The following is a 25,006-nucleotide window of genomic DNA, read 5'->3' as shown; positions in this document are numbered from 1 at the left end:
ATCTTAAAATTATTTACAATTCTGTTTTCTTTCTCTCAAATATTCGTTAGCGTTTTCTGATATTTCTTTATAAAGCTGTCACCTACCCTGTTTGAAATTCATGAAGATAACCAGGCGTGGCCATCTTCAATAGAAAGAGGATGAATTTACAGGTCTCAATAATCTACCTTTCTATGAACACAGAAGCACATTTCACTCCCTATGTCTTACTTGCCTTGCTATCAATTCTCGCTTGACAGAATCGCTCACTTTGAAATGGCTTTCTAGTTTACCACGGCTTTTAAAGAAAGCAATCAAGACAGTATATGTTTGTGAATTCTAATGAGAGCATATCAGACACTTCCTGCCGGAAGGACGCATTGTTCCCTGTTTTTTAGCCTTTAGTCCCTGACGGCGGCGTAGCCAGGAGTTTTTGTAAAGGGTTTAAAATTGAAGAATGTTATATAAGTAAAGGCATTCTCTACACGTTTTTTAATAAGAAAGTATTTTATAAGAAAGTTGTGCTCGGTTCTACAAAGAGTTGAGAAAGTTCAGGGCTGGATCTTTTAAACCTAAGAAAGTTGAAAAATTTAGATATTCAAAGTTTGAAAGGAAATTGTGGTGTAGTAAGAGTGAAATATTTCAACGATACAGTAAATGTGCTGAACAGGAAACGACGAATACAGCATGAGGTTGAGGGTTTTTGAGAAAAATAGCATATTTATAGCATTTCATCCTCTCCATCACTGCGCATGCTTCGTAACGTAAAACTTTCCAATTTTACGTTAAGTTTTAAGAAAGCTTTAGTGCTGAAATTAGAAAATAGCTGAGAAAATCTGAGGGCTGGGCTGAAAAACTTTCTTATTTAAAAGAAACGTGTAAAAAGATTAAATTGAAAGACAGATGAAGAATGTAGGTAGCACTATCTGAAATTTTCTTGCCAAATAATTGTTCATATCTCCCGGGGGATGCGTCTCACTCTCTCCATTTGTCTACCCCCAGTGTCATTGGTTTATCTCCATTCTGCCCTTAAGATTAAAATCATAGACATCCTCAATGCTGCGTTCGTGGATTTACCTCTGTTATAGACTGGCTATTTTTCGATGCAAATTCTTTGCAGCATTGCCTTTGAGTTCAGATCTCTTTATTTTCTGAATTAATGTAAACGCAAGGAAATTTAGAGAATTTTAGAGGAAGTCAATTTTTATTTGAATTATCAAAATTTTGTAATTTTGAGCAATTTTAAGTGGAATTTGAATCCGAGGAGTGAACTATGTATATTTTGTTCGGTGGTGTTGCCGCTGCGCAGGACGAATCAAATATCTCTCGGCGCCCTGTTTCCGATACGGTAGTAGAGGGAGGTACAAGACAAAATGGCAACAAACAGAGGTACAGTAATTTTTCCGTGAAAAGCTGCGCCAAGATCATCGAGAAGTCGAAAAGGGACATAAATCATGAGTAAGGGGGATTTTGGATATGGCGCTACAGTCGGTGCGTCATACCAACGGCCAAGCGGCATTGGTACGGCAGCTATTTACGGTTATATATTTTGTGTGTGTTATATTGATGTCCTATTTCACATTTCAGATCATCGAAATTACCAGGGCTCGGTTAAACGGCATTTCTATCGATAATGCTTTTAAAGGGTTTTCTTTAACCCCTTCTAAAGCTTTTACTGGCATATTATTAAAACACATTAAACACAGCTGGCGTCGGCTCAATTTCTTTATTTCAACCGAGAAGACAAAATATTGCGGTCTCTGTATGGCAAAACATATTTATGTTGTCCAAAGTGATTGGTCGGTCATGTGAGATATCGATGTTGGAAATTGGCGAGGTTACTTGAAACTTAAAAAAGATTTTCTGGCCAAAGTACCCATTTCATGCATGCCAGAGATAGCTCAGGGTATTTAGCACCTTGGCTGTGTCATCAAAATGCAGGTCTAAAAATTTTCATATTTGCACAGGAAAGCCAGTTTTAGACTTAGAGTTTTTTGCATGATATTACCTATAAGATACAGGAAGTTTGTGCAGCCAAAAGAAGGCCAACGTCTAGATACCTTCTACATAGCAGATCCCAGAAAGAATACCAGACTGAAAAGTTCGGTCTGCGCTGGGAACGTGTCAATAATTTTTATCCTTCTTTCTGAATCTGCCCGTAGATTCCACACACAATATTTGTTTATCTGGTCATGTTCCCCGCGAATATACCACCATTTAAACTTCTGACTTCTTATGACAAGAAAAGCAAAGAATGCAAGGTTTCCTCGAAAGCCTTTGCTTCAAATTCTGTGGAGGATTTTGCCGAGAACATTCCTTATCCGCAAATTTCAAAATTATTGTTCTTGCGGTTCCTGCGCAGAAAAAAAACTTAACAATCTGGAAAGATTACCATATCATCTGACCTTAAATGTGCATGCAGATCCTCTGACCAGAAAAAATGTGATATATGAATACCCAGACACCTGGATGAGACCATTCCTTGGCCTTGGTCTGGGTTCAAATCACTTAGTTCTCAATTGTCTCTCTTTTGTGGACATGCTGATGACATCCCACTCTGGTCTGCCACCCTTTCAAAAACTTCTCCATAGAAGGCAGACAGTAATTGGTAGATATTTCTCTCCTTTTAAAAAGAACTGAGAGTACTTTTAAATTTATGATGGCTTTGAGGAGGCATTTTTTTCCTGGGGATGCTTTTTCCAGGAGAGTAAGGATTGGAGTAAAATTGAGAACCAGAAAGCTACAATAGCTTTTAAGATGACCCGATTTTTTTATTAGGGGATATAATCAAGCTAGTTCATTGACACCGTTAAAGAGTAACTAATGAAAATTCAACAATATTTATTCCGTACTAAATAATTATACCTACATTGTGAGATTGAAAAATGGATTTCTTTAATTTGATCTGACTGGAAGGTGTTTTTTGGTAGGTATGATTATATCTATTAGCGAAAAAGATCATAGGTTGATACCAGTGGTTCTTATTTTTGTAGATAATTTCCAGTCAATCTTTAATGATACAAGCAACAAGATATTCAGGATAAATAAAAATGGTAAGACAAAATAGAAATTTTTTACACACAATGTTTTTACACTGCTAGAATGTAAACATTGCAATGTCTGATCTCTGTAGATTTGGTCTTCTGGTAATACTGTTCATTACTTTATATATCATGTACAGCAGTATCCATGTAAAAATTTGACAACCCCGGGATTTAATTACTTTTCAAAGTAAAAGTCGTCAACGCTTTAACTATATTCTCCCCCTCCCTTTCATACCATCAATGAGAAGTTTATCACGCACTTGCGGATAGAGAGTCTCTTCTGAATTGAGGGGAATTCTAAAAAAGAAAATGTTTATATATATCCTAAAGAGTATTCACTGCAAATTGAATAATAAAGTAGTAGCTTCAAATGAAAGAAACGCTTCAAAATCAGAGCTAGGGCCCAAATTAACTGGACACCACAGAATTGTAAAAAAGATTTGATACATAGTTTGTCTTGGCAGTTGGCGTCACCATTTTGAGTTTTTTTTTCTGACTTTAAGCTTGTATAATTACATGCAAACTTTGCAGATTTTAGGATATATAGTTTTGCTTGAATTTTTATCAGCAGCAAAACCCTATTTCAACACTTAGTCATATATTGATAATAAAGTCATCAAAGAATTATATTGACTCAACCAAAGCCAAACATATTTTGTATTTATTTGTTATTTTCATAGGAATTTATGTTTATAAAAGAAGCACTGATTAATTTAGAGAAATTCTATCAACAAATTGCTCAGTATTAAGCTCACTGTTTAAAATTTTTAGTGTCGGTCTTGGAAAGTACCTCCAAATTATTTCAAGCAAAATCCAAATCTCAAGATGCAGAGGACAAAATGTAAGTTTACGTAATTCCATAATAGATATGTAGTATCAAATACTCATCCATCTTTTTGTTCTTTTATTTGTTTGTTTGTTTGTTTTTTTTGTTTTTCACATAGCGCTTTTTTCTATTGTACATTGAATATCTAGTTTTTCAAATTTACACATTCAGTTGCGAGATGAGATCAAGTCTGATTTTCTTTGTCAAATTTAAATCAAAATTCTCCATTATACCAGTACCCATTTTAAGTTAAATGATTCAGGTTTTTGTCAAAGAGGCATGTGATTGCTTGTGCACCCCTTATCATACACCAACTGCTTTTCAGTAAAGCAAAATATTATGTGCCTTTTTTTGTTTTGAGTGGAAAGTTCTTAATTATTGGTTTTGTGGGTTTTTGAGACGGGTTTAAATGTTTATTTGTCCTTAGTACCATTACTTCATGCAGCTTAAAAGAGGCTGAACACCTTGTCAAGATTGTGGATTAAATAAAAAATTCTCAGATATTCATAGGACTAATCTACAGCCAAATCCTGATATTATGAAAACCAGATAATTAATATCCTTTTATAACGAAGAAAATGTTGGGCCCCTTGGCATCTGCCTAACTAGCTCCTTACAAATTCTCTTAGTATAACAAATACGGGATACAACAAGCAATCATTATTATTGCAAGTGGAAGAAAATCGTAATCTTCCTATCAGAATGCTTAGGAATTTGTTAGATTACACACTTATATAAGCTAATAATGATATAAAGCTAATAAAATTAACAATGGTCTGTAAAGTATCAATGCAACAGTATAAAAGACACACTGAAAATCCTATCTAATGATAACATAAATTGGGAGGCTTCTGCATTTTCTTGTATACAAGATGCTTTTTTTCTTGGTTTTTTTATTATTGGTAAACTCCTGATGGTGGGGGGTGAGGGAATGCAATATTATGAGCTTAAGATGCCCTTTACATGAAACCCGAAACGAAACTCATGCTGTGAATAACGTGTGAAAAGCATTCAACAGTTCCATTTTTGGTCTTCTGTAATGGTGAGCAAATTTTACCAAATTTTCATGCCAGCATGACTTCATTTTGGGCCCCTTGTTATGTTATAAGATGTTTGCTTTCTTCAAAGTCATTTTCATATTTCTTACTGCTAAAAAATTAAGCTAACAAATCAGTCATTAGAGATAGATCTTGGGTTGTCATTTTGTTTTCAAATAATTTTTTCTTGAATGTTCACTCATATAGTCACTCAGTGTCACAAGAAACAAACAAGCTGGCAAAAGCTGCAAAGAACAACTTCAAGCTAATGTCAGAATATATCAGCTCACCAACCAATTACCGGTTTGATCCACAAGGAAATAAATTGGTTAGTTATCTACTTTCTTTATATCCTTGTCACATGTTTTAGTTAATGCATCTGCACACAGACACTAAAGCCTAATTTATACATTTTTTTGACCAGCAGAAGTTAATTTTTTTAGAGACAAAAGCCCCCCAATCCCTTTTGTGTCTATTGCTCTCAAACAATGGTGCCCCCAAATAATTTTATCCTTCCTATGGTTCTGCAAAACTGATGTGCCTTTTAACATTTGTTTTTGTTTTGGCTTTGGGTCAAGTGAAATTTCTTAAAGTGAATAAGTTACCTTTCATATGACACATCAATTTTTAGCACTGCTTTTGGTATATAAACTATTTTGTTTTTCCTCTAATGCAAGCTTTTTTTTAATAAAGTATTATGGTAGATCAGTGGCCTCATCAAAAGGTGGAATAGGATGTCCACTGGAGTTTTCTCGAAGCTAAATTTTCTCGAAATCTGTTGTAAAACCTTGAGAGGGAGAGCTGGTTGATCAGATCAATTTTTTATTTATGTTTTTGTAAAAATACCTTGCTATGAAAAAAGCTGCTTGAGAAAGTTTGTTTCCAAAAAGCTTCAAAACAGATAAAAATACTAAAAAGGCGTTTCCCACGTTTTTCGAGAGTCTGAAGGGCGTGGTCAGGAGACTTTTTTGTCGATCACAGATTTATGGGCTGGTGACATCGCTGTGGTAGATTATACATAGATTCCATTAAGTTTACTAAATGATTCTGGCTGCGTCTGTGTTTTATCATGTTTGCTGTTTTTCCATAAATATTGTATGTTCTAACAGCTATCAAATGTCATGTTCTCATCATTCCATTGTCTGTCAATTACCTTCATTTCAAATAAGAATATTGAAAAATTTTCATGCTATCAATTAAACTATCATGAAATTATCATTATTGGTAAACTGATATGAATGGGAGTTTTTTTAGTTAAATCATGGAAGCAGTTTACTTTATTCAATCAAGTCCATTTCTTTTTTACTTCTCTTTATTTGTTTATTTGTTTATTGATCATCTTCAGAATTCAATGCACTTACCAACATGCTTTACTTTTTTTCTTTGTTTCCAGATGCAAAACAAACTTCAGCAGAATAAGTTAAAGCAAGAATTTGAAAATTCGTTATCTAGGTATCAGGCAATTCAAAACGTGAGCCCATGATTTTTTGTGTTATTCATTCAAATTATTCTTAAAAATCTTTAGCAGGTTATGTTTGTTTAATTGTTAGGAAATAGTTTAGTTGACAAATTCATGTGCTTGCTTTTCTTGCAAGAGATGTCTCTTTGAAGGGAAATATTTGTTGCAAAAATATTAAAGAAGTTTTATTGGACTTTATGTCCCTACTGTTTACATGAATTTTGCAGTGAAACTAGCTAACTTTTATATAAAAAGTTATTTTGCAAGCAATTTTTGCCAATGGGTTATTTTACAGGCTTCAAATGTATTGCTTGCTCTTTCTCAGGTTTTGTCTGTCAAACTCAAGAGCCACATTGACGAAGAGCTTCATTTAAGCCCTGTAAAACACGATGTCAGCCAAGACAATTTCAATGACAGCGACGATACGCTGCTGATTAACGACGTAGAGCAGTATGTTATTGATCTTCAATTTTATGAAAGTTTTGATAAACTGCTTGAATTTAAGCAGTGCATTGTCTATGTTGATGAGAGTCAATGAAAGCATGCTGCCGTAGGAAGGTTTTGGCAGTCTTTCTACCAGGGTTGCCAGATGCTTGGAATGGTTGGCGGCCAAATATTTTACGCGTGACGGCCAAATTCGGCCAGCTAAACAAAATATACAAAAAAGTTACATTTTGGCTAAGTCTTTAGAGTAATAGTGTAATCAAAATTGGCTTTGTTTGTTATAAAAGATCCAACTTGCTTTCAATTTCAATTTTCTGTTATCTTTTACTTTGTTTCTTGCTTCGTTATTTACAATTTTGAGATTGTTCTAACAAAATTTTGAATATTTTCTGTGCAAAAATTGTCGTTTTCTTTGTATTTATGTGGCTTTCAACATGCGGCCAAAATTCGGACAACTTTTACATTTTCGGCTAAATCAATTTTGGACGGCCAATAGCTTTGAAAAACGGCCAGAATAGAGGAATTTGGCCGTCAAAACGGCCAAATGGCAACCCTGCTTTCTACCTTTCCATGACGAACTTTCTCAATTTTTGCTAATCAGTATCAATCCCTTTTAAAAACCTCTTTCTGATACAGGCAGGCCCAGCTTCATGCGGAGGAGCAAGAGTTAGAGGCGATAAAGGAAAGGGAAAACAGATTTCGTCAGATAGAGGTAGGTCGCCATGTTAATATGTGTGGTCTGAGCTACGAGGTCACGAACGACAGTCGTGTTTTCGTCTCTGTGATAGCAAAATGAGCTTAGACATAAGGATTTCTATCAGTGCTTATAGTCTCTCTCAATAAAGCTCGTCTATAAACTAGTGGCCCTCCACTTGTAACGCAACCTTGGCAGGCGTTGGTGTTTTTGCGTTTGATTGCTGCGCTATTGTGGCATCTGCTGTATACATTTTGTTGTATGTGGAAGGTGAGTGGCTGAAGAAAGGTGTTTTTGCGTGATGTTGTGTGCAAGTCTTTGCAACTTAACGTCAAGCAAATGATATTACATTGTTATTTCAAGCAGTATTAGAATTGTCCAACTGAATTCTTGAGCTAAATCCCAGGTTTCGTCTCACGGACACCTTCGAGTTGAAGCATTTTAAAAATGTCTTGAAATGTGTCTACCTATCAAGATATAACTGTGATTAGTTTCAACATTATTCTCAACAAAAGCTCCCTTCATCCCCTGTGAAGTAGAAGTCCCCGTGTATTTAAACATCAAGGAATACATTTTACCGCTAGTGCGAAAAAACAGGATTTCGCGAAAGTTTAAGTTTTTGGTTTGCTATTTATGCTGTTTTTTCATGTTTTCTCCGAGCACAGAGTTTTGAAATATGAAGTACAGAACTGCCAATGTAACTTTTAGGCATCCGGTATAATCAGATGTTTAAAAATACATTCTAGCTGATGGTTTTCTTTCAAACACTGCTTTTATACTTTCTTTTTCTATTTTAGACAGATATTCTTGACGTCAACGAGATCTTCAGGGACTTAGCAGTTATAATTCACGAACAGGGTGATGCAATAGGTATGTAGTTGGCAAGCCCGCTGTCAGGGGGGTGAAAGGGCAGCATGCCCCGTGCCCGAGCTGAGAGGGGCTCCAAAATGTCATATCAAAGTTCCTAACAATTACAAAAGGCATCGTGCACCAGTCTAAAAGTCGGGGAGGGGAGGGGCAGAAAAGGGTATGACCGAAAAAAATTTAGGCCACGCTCTTCAGAACGCCGGATAATACTCCTTTTAGAAAACACTTGCTTATTTCCACTTATTATAAAAAGCAGTCTCATTTAGAGAAGATATCAATTACTATGAAGTTAGATACTGTATAGTTAGCTTGAAGATAATTAAACACCAAGCTAACCAAGTTAGAAAATACAACATATCATTGAACCACAAGGAAATGAACAAAAAGGGTTTCCAGTCAAGAAGAACTGCTACTTGTTAGTACCCCTTAAAGTAAGCTTTCCAATATTGCGTTAGAGCGAACATTCCAAAAATGCCCTAACTAATTTTTGCAAAAAATGGGGGGCTATAGCTCCTGCTAGCCCAATGGCTGCGCGGTGCCTGATTACAACAGCAATCGTACTTTCAATGACGTCAACATCATCGGGCCTAATCTTTTATTTTGCCCCAGGCCTCAAAAAAGGTAATAGACTAAGAATTAAAAAACGTAAGTTGTAAGTATCATAAACATACAATGATTATGAATACAGAAAATTTTAATGTATCAGTGAAAAGGAATCTTTAAACGGGAATCCCTGTTTTTAGATGAATCCGACTAAGGTGTACCCTTATAAGTAGCGCATCCTCATATTCAACAAATGTTTTCTTCGAATTTCTGGGAAAACTGTAAATAATTTTCTGCTTTTTAAACGCTAGATTGTGTGAAGAAACCATGACTGATTTGTTCTGAAGATTTAAGCATGTAATCTATATAAGTAAAATTTGATGTTGTCAGATAAACAAATACCAAAAGGCTGCGTTGTATCGTGACCTACAGCTTTCGAAATCATTTGCAGATTCAATCGAAGGAAACGTAGAGCAAGCAGTCGTTCATGTTCGAGATGCAAATGTCCAGTTACAAAGAGCCAAAGATTACCAAGTAAGTTATCCTTTTCTAGGAAGTACTTTAAATTAGGAAGTACTCAAACAATATTACCTGCAACACCTGATGGCTTGTCGTATTTCTGTAAAGCATGTCATTTCTTTTCCCCCAATTTCAGGTCTTTCCAAGTATCGTACAATACACCTTTTCGATATCCGTGCGCTTAATTTGCATAGGCGCTCTGTATTTGCATAAAGTGACTAGGACGAGAAATTGGGTGAAAAAGTTGCCACAGGCCTATATTTACAATAGATATGGCATTTACTGGCGACTAATCACAGCACGAATTTACATCAAAAGTATTCGAAATTTTGTAAATTTGATTCTTAAACATCTTCCGTAGTCTTTAGTCTCGAAAACAGCTTTTTTTAAAGCTTTTGTCAGGTATCGTGCTCTAAAGGCCATGTGGGGTTAGGCCGGTTTCAAATAAGGACAATGGAAATTGCGATGTCTTTTCCTGCAGAAATAAAAACTGCTGGCTAAAACTTTGAAAAAAACAGGTTTGTGACTTTGGTGAAGGCTTTACAAACAATGATTGTCAATGCTTACCTCCATTTCACCTCTTCAACTTTCCGATTGACTGTCAAGTTAAATTCTGATAAGAGACGTGAATTGATCAGACGTATGAACAGGTACAAGATGGATTTGAAAGTCCCACTTTTATGGCTGCCTCAATGCGAAATAGACCAGCAGCAACATGACTGCATCTTTGAAATATGCTTGCCATACATATGTATTGCGCTGAAACAATTTGCCTTTTTTTTCTCTTTGCATCCAAATATAATATGTGGCGTCAGAGATTCTTTGTCGATGGTCTGCATGAAGATTTTAGAAGTCAGTACTTGCTGCATGGATTAATTGGGTGATAGAGTAATGGAGAAAGCCACCTACATGCATTTAACTTTAGGCCTTTGACCTCTTATAATCGCTCAAGTCTTGGCTGGCGAATTCACTGGGGTGAAACGACAAAAAAATAAAAATTTCTTACACCAACAGTTTCTTACACCACTTCAATCAATCTAGATTTCGATTCAAAAACGTCTGGTAAGACTGCATCAAGTAAACTAAGTTCCATGTTGTTTTGCGCTGACAACATGGAACTGAGAACATTGCCATTCGAAGGTGGTGCTGATTAGGCTCTCAAGTATTTATCAGATCACATTGTAACAAAAATTTACTATTTGTAAAAGCAGTTTGCTCTGTGCTTTTCAAAAAAGTAAATGGTCTGGAAATCGTTAGGGTCTAGAACTTAATATTTGAGATTGTTTTTTAGACACCCAAAAAGATTATTGATTTAATTTTTTAATTCAAAAAGATTAATTTGGAAATTTACTGCTCAAAAAATAAGGCATTTTTCGACGCCCAAAAGCAAACATTCTTCAGCGTTGAGACCAAATAAATAAAAGCGATTCTTTCTCACCTATCAACATTTATTCAAGTGCATTTTCTAGGTGTCCTATATACAATAGAGATTTCACTGGAAAAGGCTTAAAAATATATGACATCACTTTTTTGTTTCGTTCTAGAAAAGTGCAAGAAAACGTCTTTGTATCATATGCATCGTTGCATTCGTTGCTGCTGGCATTATCGGACTAATTATTTACCTTTCTGAAAAGTAAATCATATTTCATTTCCTTTATTTCGAAGGAAGAGCCTGGGGCAGCCTGATATGTTGTCAAGTTATAATTATTATTAACACCATAGCTACTTTCAATTTGCAATGAAAATCTCGGCCGATATTTAAAGCAGAAACCAATTGAAAACAGTATCTCTTGCGATGAACCTTTTATGACTGTCGTTATGCATATAATTCACCAAAATTCTGGGTATGCGTTTTAGTTTATTAAACTCGTTGAAATGTTCTCCAGTTAATTTATAAACTAAAAGTTTCTTGTTCTTCAATTCAAGTACCGTGGGAATTTTGGCTGAATTTAATTTATAGAGTGATCAACTCTCAAGAGGTGCACCAAAATGCTCAAGAGACTGTATAAAGATAAAGATAGCAATATTTTCAGGTCCCATTTTCCCAGAAGTCATCACTGTGCTTGCCACAGAATTGATATGTCTTCATGTATAAAAGGAATGTCTGATAAGGGGATGATGATATGCAACAGAAGCTTTTTGTGAAGAAAAATTTACGTCGGGGCCTTAGATTACTAGACAAAATATTGACAAATTTCTCATTTTGTAGAATTAATCACTAAATGGTTATCATATATTTATAATTTGTTATCTACATTCTGTAGAAAGAATTTTGTAATTTGTTGTCAACGTTTAAATAAATGATTTGTTTATCAAAACGTTTGTGCCTATCAGTTAAATTTGGACTTTTATTGAACTGCGTTCCTGAAAATATTTATCACCATCTACTTTGAATGCATCGAACATTGAATGGGGGAGGAGGAGAGTTATTTTTGAGTGAAAAGAAAATTTTCTTGAAAAGTTTCAATAATTTTTGGCCGGATTTGTTGATCTGAGCTATGTTTGTCCAATTTATGTGACTCTCAATGTGCGAATTATCTGTTTTCTTGCATTCAATAATTTCCTTTCGACGTAAAAGATTCTTGCATATGCGTCTGGTGTTTGACAGCAAAATTGCGGCCTTTACGTAGTTCCAAGTCACACCTGGCAACATCTGGTATTAAATGTTTGCTTGAAAACACATTTATCAATCTGAGTCTGGACTTAATGTTGTTACTTTTAAAGTGGACCCCATTAGACAAAATATTTCAAAGGACTATTTTTCATATCATTCATAACAGTTTTTTGTTCACATTTTCCTATAGATTTCTGAATCTTAAGTGCTAATTTATTATGTCTTCATGTGATCTAGACTAATATTGTATGTCTGATTCCCTAAAGTTATGGTCGAACCTCAAAGCTTTAGGCATCGCTGCACTCCTGGCCTGTCCAGCTTAAGTAAGAAAACAGCTCAAGTCGTTGATTTACCACGAGTACCTACCTCTTCTGAGCAATCTTTCCATTTGCCTACCCATTGTACCACCCTGTTCAATTGCATATTCCTTTTTATCCAACTCTTTCTTTCTTTGCCTATCTTCCCAACTTTGCTCCATTGCCTCCTCTTTCTTTCTACCCTTTGCACTTGCTTACCCCTTCTGCTCATCATATTCCTTTACATACCCCCTTTGCCCCTCCTGAATAAAATAGGCTGCCTGCATATGCTGTCCCATCTTTACTTACTTACATATGCCAGTCTTCAGATTTGCTGCTAAATTGCCAAAAGCCATCATATTTAGCAATAGAGTCAACATTTCTATGGACAAGAGTTTCAACGCCATAGATCAGCATATTTCACACCAGTGACGACCTACTTTAAGGAAAATCTTTTGCGGAAGAGTCTTTGCGTTTTTCGCGTTTCCAAATTTTTGCGAAATTTCCTAAAAGGTAAAATACGGACTGTAGAAGGAGGCGCTGTTATCTTTACGTTTCTTAGCGGGAGGAATGCGTCCAGACGATGATTTGGCCTTTTTTGATATCTATTTCCAATTATGCTACAACAATTATAGGTTTTGAAGATTCGAAGATATTATAAAATTTGACAAGAAACCCATTTTACAAATTATCCTCGCGTATTACGTAGCTTTTTGGAAAACGCAAAAGTTTATTTCCGCAACTATTCACTTGTTAAGCATTGACGCCAAGTTATGGTTTTAGTTGAATCGTTATCCTGAGGCACGAACATATTTGCAAGTTCTTCAAAATGGTTTCATAACATTAACCATTTACGCGATTTTCTCAAAGATTAAGCGGCACCAGCAGTGCTGTAGAGAGAATGCCAGATATGATCAACGAAAACATGATATAGACCTTTTATTCCTTGTGGCTGATAGGGGCTTTCTCTATTTCTCTTTATCTGCAAAACGCGTTTTTTCAAACTGCTAAATGCAAAAGGAAATCTTTAGCAACAATTGCAATTGTTTTGTCGTTGAATTTCAGCAATTGTTTATAATATTGCCTCCTTTGTTTTTATTTCTCATTGGACATAAATATTTAATAAGAAATGCAAGATCTAATATTGTTTTATGATTTCACTTTGACCAATTCACATCTCTTTGGGCATGTAAATATAATTAATGATCCATTTCAATTTGTTGTGACTTCATGCCTTCAATTGCACCTGGCATCAACTCGATATCTTCACAGTTTAAAAGACAGATTGATTAATCGATGTCAAGGCGAGATCAAGTAAAGTGTTTTCAAAAGCGACAATCTGTCGCCTCTTTGGTGGCTGTTTTTGGCGGCTGTGGCAGTTGTAAAATCGTCAACGTAGCTTTGTGTGTTAATGTGTGAAACGAAGGATGATTTTGGTTTACATTTCAAGTTAACGCCGATGATATCATAAAGCAAGGTTGACTTTGTTGAAAGGTACGTATGTACTTTGTTTCAGTTTATTTCTAATAACGTTCCCAAGTTTACATAACTTCATTTTAGCGTTTCTTGGGAGCGCCTGATCATCTTAGTTTGATTGTATATTGTAACATAGATGAATGATAATGGTGGACGGGTATGCTAGAATGGTTGCGAGATTACGCAGGCTACGTGATAGTATATTTCACTTTTTTTGCACCGTTGATGCACCATTGGGACTTGATTTATGTTGAGATAATGATCTTGCATAATTTTCATCCTTCCAGGTTATCGTGTTAACGAATTCAAAGACGCATATCAAAATTCATCGTAATTTGCTATTAATAAGACTGTTTAAATTTATTTCTTTAACTAATTGTTTCGGAAAGTAATTGATATTGTTTCTAGTAAAATAAAGTTAATTTCTCCAACCAAATGTATCTGACACCATGGAAAGGGTATCCGATAAATTGTAGAGAAAGAGACCAATTTCCTTTCTTACTTCAGTAATCTAAAATCTGTATCTTAATTGCTAAGGCGATTTAAGAGCTTTTTCACACCCTCGCCCACGTCACATAAACTCTTTTTTCCAATTTGAAACAGGCTTGTTGAAGAAAGTTCTCGAATCAGTTCGATAATGCTTTACCACCTGGCTAGTCTACTCGTGTTGGTGAGCCTTTTCTAAAAATTATTTTTCTGCTTCTAACCACTTTCACACAATTATTTTTTACATTAAGCATGTGAATGCTTCAGTTAGATCTCTTTTTCATTAACTATAGAATAACGAGTGACATATTTTATACTGTCCTATAATTTTGAAATGATACCGATCATGTCTTAACTAGACTGTGCAGTGGATGTTATTCAAACTTCTAGCGACAAGATGGTTGTTAAGAGGGACAATTAAGATCAAATCAGATACTTTTTCGACTTTTGAAAATTAGATTATTTAGCAAATTAAACTTTGTGTGTTTTGAACTGCGTAGATGTATAAATATGTCGATAAATTTACTTGATTATGATCAAGTTTTGTGGTGGGAGAGTAGAGCTCTGGAAAAAAGATATGGAGCCGAGTAACATGGGAGAATTGTTTCAACTTTGGTTTGTGGATCAGAGTGTTAACAGGGATAACATTTGAGTTGCAGCGTAGGAGTATGATGAAACATGGATACCTTTTGCAAGAATACATTGACCGCGCAAAGCGTTTGAGAGTATGGGATCGTCTCTCTCTTATTCTATTTTTCCTTAATAACGATTGAAGTCTTTGAATAAAGCCTGCTTGTATAATATCAATAAGAGATCACGTGAATACGCCCAGAATATGACGTTATTCTTACAACATTGTCTTCCCTTCCCGTTATCTTTTAAAGTTCTAGGGTAGAGAACAAAATAGCAAATAAAATAAAGATTAACCTTGGAGGAGATGGCAGTGAAATCGCAACATAGTCTGTCCATGATTGTAGCTGTAGCTATTTCTTTCAGAGAATGTTTATTAGGATCCAATCCTATTTCCTCATTTTAAAGTTTATAAATCGTATGAATGCCCCTATAAATCGTAAGATTGTTAATATATGTCCCATATCTTTTAAGCCTTGTAAAATACTACATTTGTTAATTTTTATATTGTTTTCTCCCATCTCAATTTCTTGCAAAAGTTTGTTTAGCTTCACCATCCGTTTTTATGGAGCTTTTAATGTTGTAATCGTCTTGCGAATGAAATCTTCAAATCTTAAAAAATTTTCTTTATTGATAGATTTTTCAATCTTCCCGTTACGCTGCTGAACAAAACCTAATTGTGCCAGACAACCAGTTCTCACGTAAGTATGAGCAATTTTTAAGTAGTGACGTAATTTCAATTAAAGTGAAGATCACCACGCGGATATTCTGAAGCGTAAAACAGAACGATTTTATACATAAATTAGCTGAATATTGTTTCTACTTTTCTTATGGGTGCTTACTGTTAGTGGTTGGGGTTTTCTGGTAAATTCATTTGGCGGAGGGAGTGGCTAGGAATCAGCTAGGGGTATTTCCATCTTCAACAGTGGAAGATTTCATACTTTCCACAAACCTCTCCTTAGTGTTTTTTTGGGAAATGGGAATTTATCACTACTCAACGGCTTAAACTTTGGCTGAAAATAAAGAAATAAAGAAAATAATTAGAAAATTAGCCGGGAATTCCTGATAAGAGAAGGGTTGCAACTTTTGAGAGAGGTGAGAAGACACTAATTTGATTACTTAATAATTGTGCGAAGATGGATCAGTTGCTAGAGGCGCTGACTACAGACCCAAGGGTCCGTGGTTCGAGGCAGCTCTCTGTAATTCCAGGCGTAGGAATCACGAGATGTGGTCACATCGAGAGGAAGGAACAGGACACTGCTCGATAAGCATAGCTTCTCAATGTCTTAAAAACTACCTTCGCATGCTAGGTAGCAACAAATACAAATACAAATACAAATTCGATTTATAGACACACTCTACTTTCTAAAAAGTAAAACTACGGTTTTAATTCTTTGCTGTCGATATACGAAGTCCTCTAGCATACCTAAGAAAATTGAATCCCAAGTTTTTCCTAAATACAACCTGTGCTTTTGACGTTAACTTAAATGGTATTTGCGAGAAGCCGTTATATGCGCGTGTTGTTCAGGGAATCAGGGAGGGGAGTGATTACTCAAGAAGTCTGAATTGTTAGAAGTTGGAGCTCTTGTCTGCATGTTTTGACAAGCAAAACCTATAACTTCTCGATTGTACCCTCATAGGTAATCTGTACGCTTGGGAAATCTTGGAGAGCGAGACAGCATTCAAACATATTCAAGCTTCTCCAGCAAGTACAAATCTCACAGCGATTTCTATTGACGGCAACCACTTCACATTTGCATCTGGTGTTTGGTTCCAAACAAACTACTCAGTCGTCGGGCCTAATGAATCTATAAAAACGTGGAATGAAGATTTCAACGTAACAATATTTGTAACAGAATCAGGCAAAATATACTGCCTAAATGACTCTCCAAATGTTCCGTATTTTATAGGAAACACGTCCAGCAGTGTTTCTGTCATCATAGCAAAACTAAATGAAGGGTCAGTGCCCTTTCTTGAGATATTCTTATCACAGACACAGACGATCACCCTTCAAGTATACGCTCGTGTTTATACGGCTAATGCCAAGGACATTAGCTGCACGTTTTCAAATTACTCTTGCTGGCTATTGGTTGGAAACAATACAATTCAGTATTTTCAATGGCACAGCCCACTAGGAAAGATATCGCTGCTGGCTAACTTCAATATCACTGGCTACAGCTTTTCATCAATCTCTGCTTATCAGAACGAGGTTTGGCTCATAGCTGCTGACGGCGCAACAGCGTGGAGGAGGCTTGGTGTGACGTCAGAAAATCCCATAGGCACTCGATGGATGGTGGTTACTCTGTATGTGCCTTTTCGGGCATCGAAGGTCACGATCGGTCCCGGAGGAATATACGTTTTACTGAACGGAGGAGTAGTTGCTAAGTATCAAGGTAAACAAAACCATTGTTGAATTTACTTGGTCTGAAATTAGCTGTGGAAAGCTGTTTTAAGTAGGTTTATTGACAGTTAAGACCACGTTTCATCATTTTTGTCTCTCAACAGAGGTCCGTCGAAGCTGAAAAAAGTTTTTTTGAACTATCTCTCCAACCAAGCTACATTTATAAATCATGTTAGTTAAAATGTGCTATTTTTGATAGCAACATCTATATTCATTTTACAATCACAGAAGGAGAGTGCAGACCAAGCGCCCTGGTAATCATTTTCAAACATTTCTGATCGCCCGGTTCTGAAAGACCTTGAAGTGATCAATGATGTCGCTTGCTATGAATCTTTTCAATCGCTATCAGTAATCATTTAATCACTTTATCTAATCGCTATCAGTAATCAGTTAATCATTCAGCAATCTTCATAACTATATTCTATCTGCAGGTTTTGAGCAATCTTCTGCGCAGACACCATCGACAATGTTTGAGATTGACACGTACGACGACGGAAAGCTGCTAGGAATAGTTGAAACAGGCCAGATGATTCAAAGTTCAATTGTTAATGCAACGCCAACTAGCTTTGGGAATCTTGTTGTTTACGATGCCATTAGCAAAATTTGGACAGCCCCTTCTGGGCTAGTAACTCATGAGCTCAAGAATATTGCTGTCGGTGAATCGACTGTTTATGCACTTAGAAAGGGAGTAAATGCCTATCCACATCAGATTGGTCTAGGCTTGAATTCTATTAACAAGTATGGAACTGAGAAACTTTCTTGTTTTTCACTGGGTAAGTTAAGTAATTCAGTTTCTTCCTTGCTTCTTCTTCTTCTTCTACTACTTCTTCTTCTTCTTCTTCTTCTTCTTCTTCTTCTACTTCCATTTGTTCTTAGCTTCTCCCTTTACTTTTCTTTCTTCTTCTTCTTCTTCTTCTTCTCCTTCTACTTTCATTTGTTCTTATCTTCTCCCTTTACTTTCATTTCTTCTTCCTTTTCTTTCTCTTCTTCTTCACCTCCTTCTTCTCCTTTTAACCTTTTTCCTTTTCTTCTTAATTTTATTCTTTTTTCATTTTTTTCGTCCATTTCTTCTTGTTCTTTTTCTTGACTTCTTTTCTGATTTTCTTCCTTTGTCCTTCTCAACTTTTTCTTCTTAATCTTCTTCATCTTCCCCTTCATCTTCATCCATTTTCTTGTCCTTCTTCTTGACATCTCTTTTTACTTGTCTTTCTTCCTCTTCATACTCTTTTCCTTCTCCTCTTCTTTTGCTTCTTCCCTCTTTCTCTTCTCTTTCTTCTTTTCTTTCTTCTCCCATTTCTAAGTCATCCTCCTCCTCCTTTAATCTCTCTTTGTCTACTTTCTCTTCTTCTTCTTTCCCTACTTATTGTTCTTCTTTGTTCGTTTTTGCAGTCTTTCTTTCCATTTCCTTACGTTTACAGTGCCGATGAAAACGACGATGTTTATGTTAATTTTTATGATTACTTTAAAGGCACAGGAGCGAGCAATATCCTTTTTATGATAGAAGATAACCCATCAGACACACATTTATACTGCGATACGTTCGTCAGTGAAGTGCCCTATCTGAGGATCGAGGATCAAAACGCAACAAGCTTCGGGCACTTTGCGTTTGTTTCATGTGGAGAGGCCCACTGCTGGGGCATTAACAACAATGGAACTTCAGCCTTCATTTCCCTGAAACCAATAAATCCTTGTTCAGAGAACTTGAGCGATTCTCACCTGCGACTTATTGACGAAGGTATTACTTTCAAAACAATTGATACTAGCAAGAATGGAGATACCTGGGCAGTCGAAGGGAAAACGAACGATGCATTCATTCGACTAGGGGTCGATACTGACACAGTCAATGGTACAATGTGGGCTCCCATTCCGGGAGTTTCTCTCCGAGATGTTGCAGTAGGCCGCGACATAGTATACGGAATAGGCGTCAATGGAGAGTTTTTTCATTTAGGTAAAATGATTCTATATTTACTTTTAGAATTGTGTATGAGAATCTTTAATAATTGATAATTTAAGGGAGGTATTCGAAAGTATTTTAGAGCTAGATGGTTACATGCTGGAAATGATTGCAAATCAATGTTTGAGATTTTTGCAAAGTTTCTTGAAGAATGAGGTTAGCTATCTGAGATATTTACGATTACCTATGGTTACTTGTGGCATACCAAATATCATTCTTGTTGTACGAATGACAACACATATCGCAATAATTCATATTAAAATTTAACATAAATTGACATAAATTTTTAGCATTGATTAATATTAACATTTAGCATAAATTAATATTGATATTTAGCATAAATCAACATTAAAATTTAGTATAAATTAATTAAAGAATAGTGGAAGAAGTTGTATTGGAAATGGGAGTCGGATGTTTAATTATCTAAGGATATTTTGAGAAATTAAGACTTGAGAAAAATTGGGGTTTTTATTTAGTTGGTATTTGCTACATAATCTCTTTATAATACTTTGCATGTCTTTCGCGTGCTGATTTTTATGAATAGCGTTGCAAATGGTTAATTTTTTGAACGCATGCTTGAGAGCCATTCTGATTGCGTTGATTTCGTCTCTAAACTTAAAGTATGCATAGCAATAAAATCAAACATATATTTGATTTCAAAAGATTTCACCATGTGAAGTTAATTCAGTGTTTTATCAAAAGGAAGTAATTGTCCTTCTCTCGTTGAGTATAGGAACTAAAGACGGCAACTGGACAAGCTGGTCGCTATGGACACAATGCAACGCTAGTTGCAACGGAGGAGTACAACAAAGACGCCGGTATTGCCACCGCCCTGCGCCTCAATACGGGGGAAGCAACTGCACGGGCTCGAACATTGAGACAAGAGCATGTAATCAACAAATTTGCAAAGGTTTGTGCTCCCTCAACTGTTCCTTACCCAAAGCGATTCAAATATGTTCGGTTCTCGCATGCTTTTAAGTCTTTATCCGTAGGGGCATCTTGCAGAGCAGGATACGTGTGTGCAAGGCGTAGATAAAACGGTCGAGATTTGGGAGCCATAGCAAACTAGGATAACCGTGAGGTTAATGACCAACGCATTCTGTAAAACACACTTGCATTTTTTTATTTCTTCGAAAAACACTTATATTGTGTTAATAAAAATCTATCAATAATTATTTTTGATCAATTTCTATCTCTACAATACATCTATTTATTTCTCTATGTATCATATTAATGACCGATAAGGACACATGCGCGAAATTTGACTGAGAGTGATCTTGTTTCTCAAAGAGCGCAAGGGAGTGGTCAGGGCACCAAAGCCTCTTACCAATAGTTGAAAGGTGTTATTTTGACTTACATTGTTTTACAGCTTTAAATATTTTGATGAAATACGGTCGTTCATTGCAGCCTTTACAGCTACATGCCCTATTGATACTGTAATAGTCACTGTCAAGGTTTGATCCAAACAAACAATCAGTGGCCGATGAAGCAATGACATGAGACCTTCATTATCTTTTAGGCTACCAGTGGTCAGATTGGTCTTCCTGGACAACTTGTAATGGAAACTGCCCTGTTGGGGAATCAACAAGAACACGATCTTGCGTCGAGACAACGAATTCCACCGGCAATACATGCACTGGCAGCAATCAAGAAAGTTTAAGCTGTCTAAACCAGTGTTTGGCTAATCGGACAGGTAGAGCTATCAACTCATTTTTATGTGTCTTTTAATAACATTGATCCACAAAACATGAAGATGTTTGGTTGAAGGGGTTACATATTGTTTAATGCTAGACAAACAAATTTCATGCATATGGTCTGCGACGCGGAGCCCTGATTTTGATAAATAATAACCTATTTTGATAAAAACCTAAGTAAATGGTAATTGCATTAAATAGAACAATATAACAGAAGGTGTACACAATAGATCTGTTATCAGGGACGCTGCTGTTTAACATTTCCACAAATGCTGTTTTCTTATACACCCAATACTTTGTCTTGTGTGGTTATGATGATCATGCTGCTTCTTGTATTTTGATCAGAAAATTAGAAGCAGTTGGTGTCTCTAGCACAAAAACTGAAATCGATTAGAAAACATTCATCGGTCTGCATTGGTTCCACTGAAGATAATGATGGGTCTCCGATTTATTTTGTTGGGTCTCCGCTACTGTCCTCTGTTCTCAAGCAATACATTAAAAAGTATTAAGAATTGCCAAAGACATTAATTATCAATACATTTTACTGAATGTCGCTGGGACTCTTGGTCTTTTTCACTTTGCCCCTGGTTTTGTTGACTCAGATTTTAAAACATTGCTGGCATAGGCTGACTCTACAATAATTCATCAACACAATATTTAGATATACCCAGAGCCGCGGAGAGTATTTTTGGGCCCCTGGTCAGAACGACGGACAACGGTCAGGACTCTGTAGACATACCTTTGATAAAAATATTGAATACCACAAACAAATTCAGTCTGATTTTTATGACAAGATCTTTCAGAGAAGGAGTGAATATCCTGTGGCTCTATGAACTAGAAATCGCTCGATACTCTTAAAAGTAAAAGCAATGTCGTGTGCAGAGAAGCTGGCATAAGAGTTAAGAAGTATATAGATAAGATCCTGTTGGCTTTTTAACACATGACATAATTGACTGCAGGACACGGAATTTCAAACGAAAAAGACAGTTGAACCCGGAAAGGTTATGCAAGCAACAGCCAATATTAAAACACAGTTTAGAATCATATAACTATGTATAACTAAAATATTAAATCTTTAGTTTTGCATTGTTGTGTGATAGATTGCAATCAGATTGCTTTAAGCTATTAACATTTGATAAAAGAGCTTGTCACTGTCAGTTTTCCTATCTTACGCTATAGTGCCGACTTCCTTTGCCCAAAGGAAGGTGCTACGACAAGATGTTATCATAACATATCAAGGGATAATAACTATTCTTAGACTTTTGTTATTTTGCAACCAAGCTACTGAATCTTGAAAGATTTTTTAACTCTTGAGAACTGTACATAACCCTATTCGTAAAATACTAATTCAAAATCGTTCATATACTGTTCCAAATAGGTTTTCACCATTAAGTTTTCACTCGTCACTCACCTCTCTGTTCAAAGCCTTTACCATTAGCACACTAATTTTCTTCTACTCTAGTTACTGTCGAGAAATACATCAAAGAGCCATGGCAAGACGTCCGGAATGGCTACACATGTCAACCATTCAGTGATTTCATGTCAATTAGTGTTTATATGAAAAATATAATGTTGTACTTTGAAAATGTCACGATTCCAAAATCAGCTGTTGTCCTCGACGCGTATATCCAGTTCACGTGCAAGACTTCGTATTCGTCATCACACCATGTTGACGTGTTGGCCGTTGTTGATGCTGAGGAAGTTATCATTGATGGTTTGTAACAGCCTCAATATCAATATTTCTCTTTTTGGTTCTTCTACACTTCTCTTCACTTCACTTTGCACCTCGCTTTTTATCTTGTATTTGGCCAGCCAAAGTTTGTTTTTCCCCGTTTCCCGGTACGACGCCCAAGTAAAATTTCCAATTTGATTCATCTGAAAGAGTCTTGTTATTTTCTACAGAATTGATCAGTTGTAACTTCAGTGCCAGCAATTATTCGTCTTCTGTTGCTTGGCACGCTGGAGCTTGGCAGTCAGAAGAGCGTGGTCCAGCACAACGGACACCTAATCTAGCAAATATTGTGCAAGAATTAAGGGGTGCACCCTCCTGGAATGGTAGTGGTCCTATGGTCTTTAGCCTCCGGAATGCCACTAGTGGATACAGATATGTATACTCTTTCGACAGGGATCCTCTCAAATCTCCTATGCTCCACATCCGATACAACGAAGGTAAATTTACACCCTTTAATTCACTCTGAGTGCCTTTTTCTTTAGAGAAAACAAAGGATTTTCATCAAAACACCCAGCGAAAGAATATCGACATAATTTTCGTGTTTTCTCTTAGAATATTTGGTCCCTCTCAACACATCATGGACTTCTTGGTCATCTTGGACAAGCTGTAGTCACCCATGCTTTACAGGCAAGCAAAATCGAACAAGAAAGTGTAAAATAACGGATGCCAGTCTGCATGTTCCAGCATCACATTGTCCGCCTGGGCAAATATACGACGAGCAGTTTTGCAATAACCAATCTTGTTACGGTAAGAAAGTATAAAATGGGTTTTTCAAGCAGTAAGATTCTCCCCTCCAAGTATTGTGTGATATGATATGATTGGATACGATACGATAAGATGCGATGTGGGAGGGAAGAATTTTTTACAAAATGAAACGATACGCTACCACATGATAGGACACAATATGATATAAAAAGAGACGGTACAGTACCACATGATACGATTCAATACAATACACTACGATACGATACAATACGATACCATATGATACGATACAGTACGGTACACTACAAAACAATATGATACTATACGTGGTGATACGATACGATGCGATACGATACGGTACGATACGATTGGATACGGTACAATACGATTCGATACGTTGAAACACAGTAAGACACAATAAGAGAAAATAATATGTAATAAGAGATGACATCATAAAAGGTCAATAGAGGTCACATCTTCTTCCAAATTCCTTCTTATTTTTGCAATTTAACAATTATAATAATAATAAAATTTCTGTAGTATAAAATGTAATAAAATTTGCATTTACCTTTGGTGCTTTTGGATTTATTTTCTAAAAGTATCTAACGTACTTTTTAAGGAATTGAAATATGATAGATTACCACCCGTCAAATTACTCCATTGAGTGAACAAAGTCATTATTTTGCGTCATAGAGCTTGACAACTGCACGTTGGCATTAAATGAAACCGGGGGACAAGTCTGTTGCATGCTTGGAATGGAGTTAGCAGACTCTTCAAATTACATTGAATGTTTCTTAAGTGCAGGGTCTCAACAATATCAGTGCCCTTTGGATCGATATGGTTTGGCCTACGGCGCATGCAGTATGTAAATAAGAGGCTTTTTCATATATACGATGTTTATATAAGGATTGTAAAGCAGCCTTTATGTAACTGATCACAGTAACTTGGCGATGGTATTTTGAGTTTTCTATGATATTTTTGCTGATACAAGTTGATTATATCTGGTTAATAACAAAAAACTTCGTAATATAGCAGTAAAACACTAATATTTCTTTGCTAGCAAATGTTTCGTTGAGCATGGTGTCTTTAGCTATTTTGATGGCATTTACACGCAAAAATAATTAATTAATCAACCAGCATAGGTTCCAACGCTTTGAATTAAATTCTCCATTAACATAAACCATTATACGCAATCTGGGCATTAGTGTCTCTGTGATGTAAACATTAACATCTAAATTATCTTGATAAATTGCTTCCCAACATATAAATTGCTTCCCAACCCTTTTCCGCTTCTAATTTATCAGTTCCCCTTTTGCCTCTACGATATTTTATTTAAAAATTGGACTCAAATAGTCCTGCTACGTCTTTCAAAAACTTCTGTAGAAAAATAAACAAACAATTTCAATGGTATGAGCAATTAAAGACAAAACATTCACAATGTGGTAAGGAAGTCTCATATTCTAGCTGAAAGTAAGATACTTTAACTTTATGACATGGCCTTAGTTCAACAAACTAGTTACAACTGCAGATAAGGCAATTTTTGACTATACCAAAGCATCAATTGGATTTGATCATGGACATGAGGTGGATTCTTGGTATTTTGGAA

The 25,006-nt window shown here is 36.0% G+C and overlaps 2 protein-coding genes across 2 annotated transcripts in view; both read left to right on the top strand.

The window, feature by feature from the left end:
- Positions 1-1,313: 1,313 nt before the first annotated feature.
- On the top strand, positions 1,314-11,751 carry LOC135688850 (syntaxin-7). The gene is made up of 10 exons (XM_065205883.2): positions 1,314-1,500; positions 2,973-3,032; positions 3,795-3,864; positions 5,094-5,214; positions 6,280-6,357; positions 6,671-6,795; positions 7,426-7,501; positions 8,281-8,353; positions 9,345-9,427; positions 10,957-11,751. Exons 1-10 carry the CDS (start codon positions 1,434-1,436, stop codon positions 11,047-11,049), a joined length of 846 nt encoding a protein of 281 aa, XP_065061955.2. The 5' UTR covers positions 1,314-1,433; the 3' UTR covers positions 11,050-11,751.
- Positions 11,752-12,875: 1,124 nt separating this feature from the next.
- Positions 12,876-25,006, top strand: part of LOC135688847 (uncharacterized) — a 30,297-nt gene continuing 18,166 nt past the window's right edge. Inside the window, exons 1-12 of the mRNA XM_065205880.2 lie at positions 12,876-13,816; positions 14,402-14,468; positions 15,552-15,615; positions 16,555-17,307; positions 17,747-18,088; positions 18,784-19,263; positions 20,003-20,179; positions 20,789-20,962; positions 22,426-22,677; positions 22,866-23,132; positions 23,248-23,442; positions 24,094-24,261. Coding sequence (XP_065061952.2) covers positions 14,436-14,468; positions 15,552-15,615; positions 16,555-17,307; positions 17,747-18,088; positions 18,784-19,263; positions 20,003-20,179; positions 20,789-20,962; positions 22,426-22,677; positions 22,866-23,132; positions 23,248-23,442; positions 24,094-24,261 — 2,905 coding nt within the window. The 5' untranslated portion in view covers positions 12,876-13,816; positions 14,402-14,435. The remainder of the gene's footprint in view (positions 13,817-14,401; positions 14,469-15,551; positions 15,616-16,554; positions 17,308-17,746; positions 18,089-18,783; positions 19,264-20,002; positions 20,180-20,788; positions 20,963-22,425; positions 22,678-22,865; positions 23,133-23,247; positions 23,443-24,093; positions 24,262-25,006) is intronic.

This window comes from Rhopilema esculentum, chromosome 9, assembly GCF_057945365.1.
Source record: "Rhopilema esculentum isolate cy_ngs chromosome 9, ASM5794536v1, whole genome shotgun sequence".
Taxonomy (NCBI): domain Eukaryota; kingdom Metazoa; phylum Cnidaria; class Scyphozoa; order Rhizostomeae; family Rhizostomatidae; genus Rhopilema; species Rhopilema esculentum.
The sequence above is the reverse complement of the archived record's forward strand: the minus strand, read 5'-3'. Positions and strand labels throughout refer to the sequence as shown.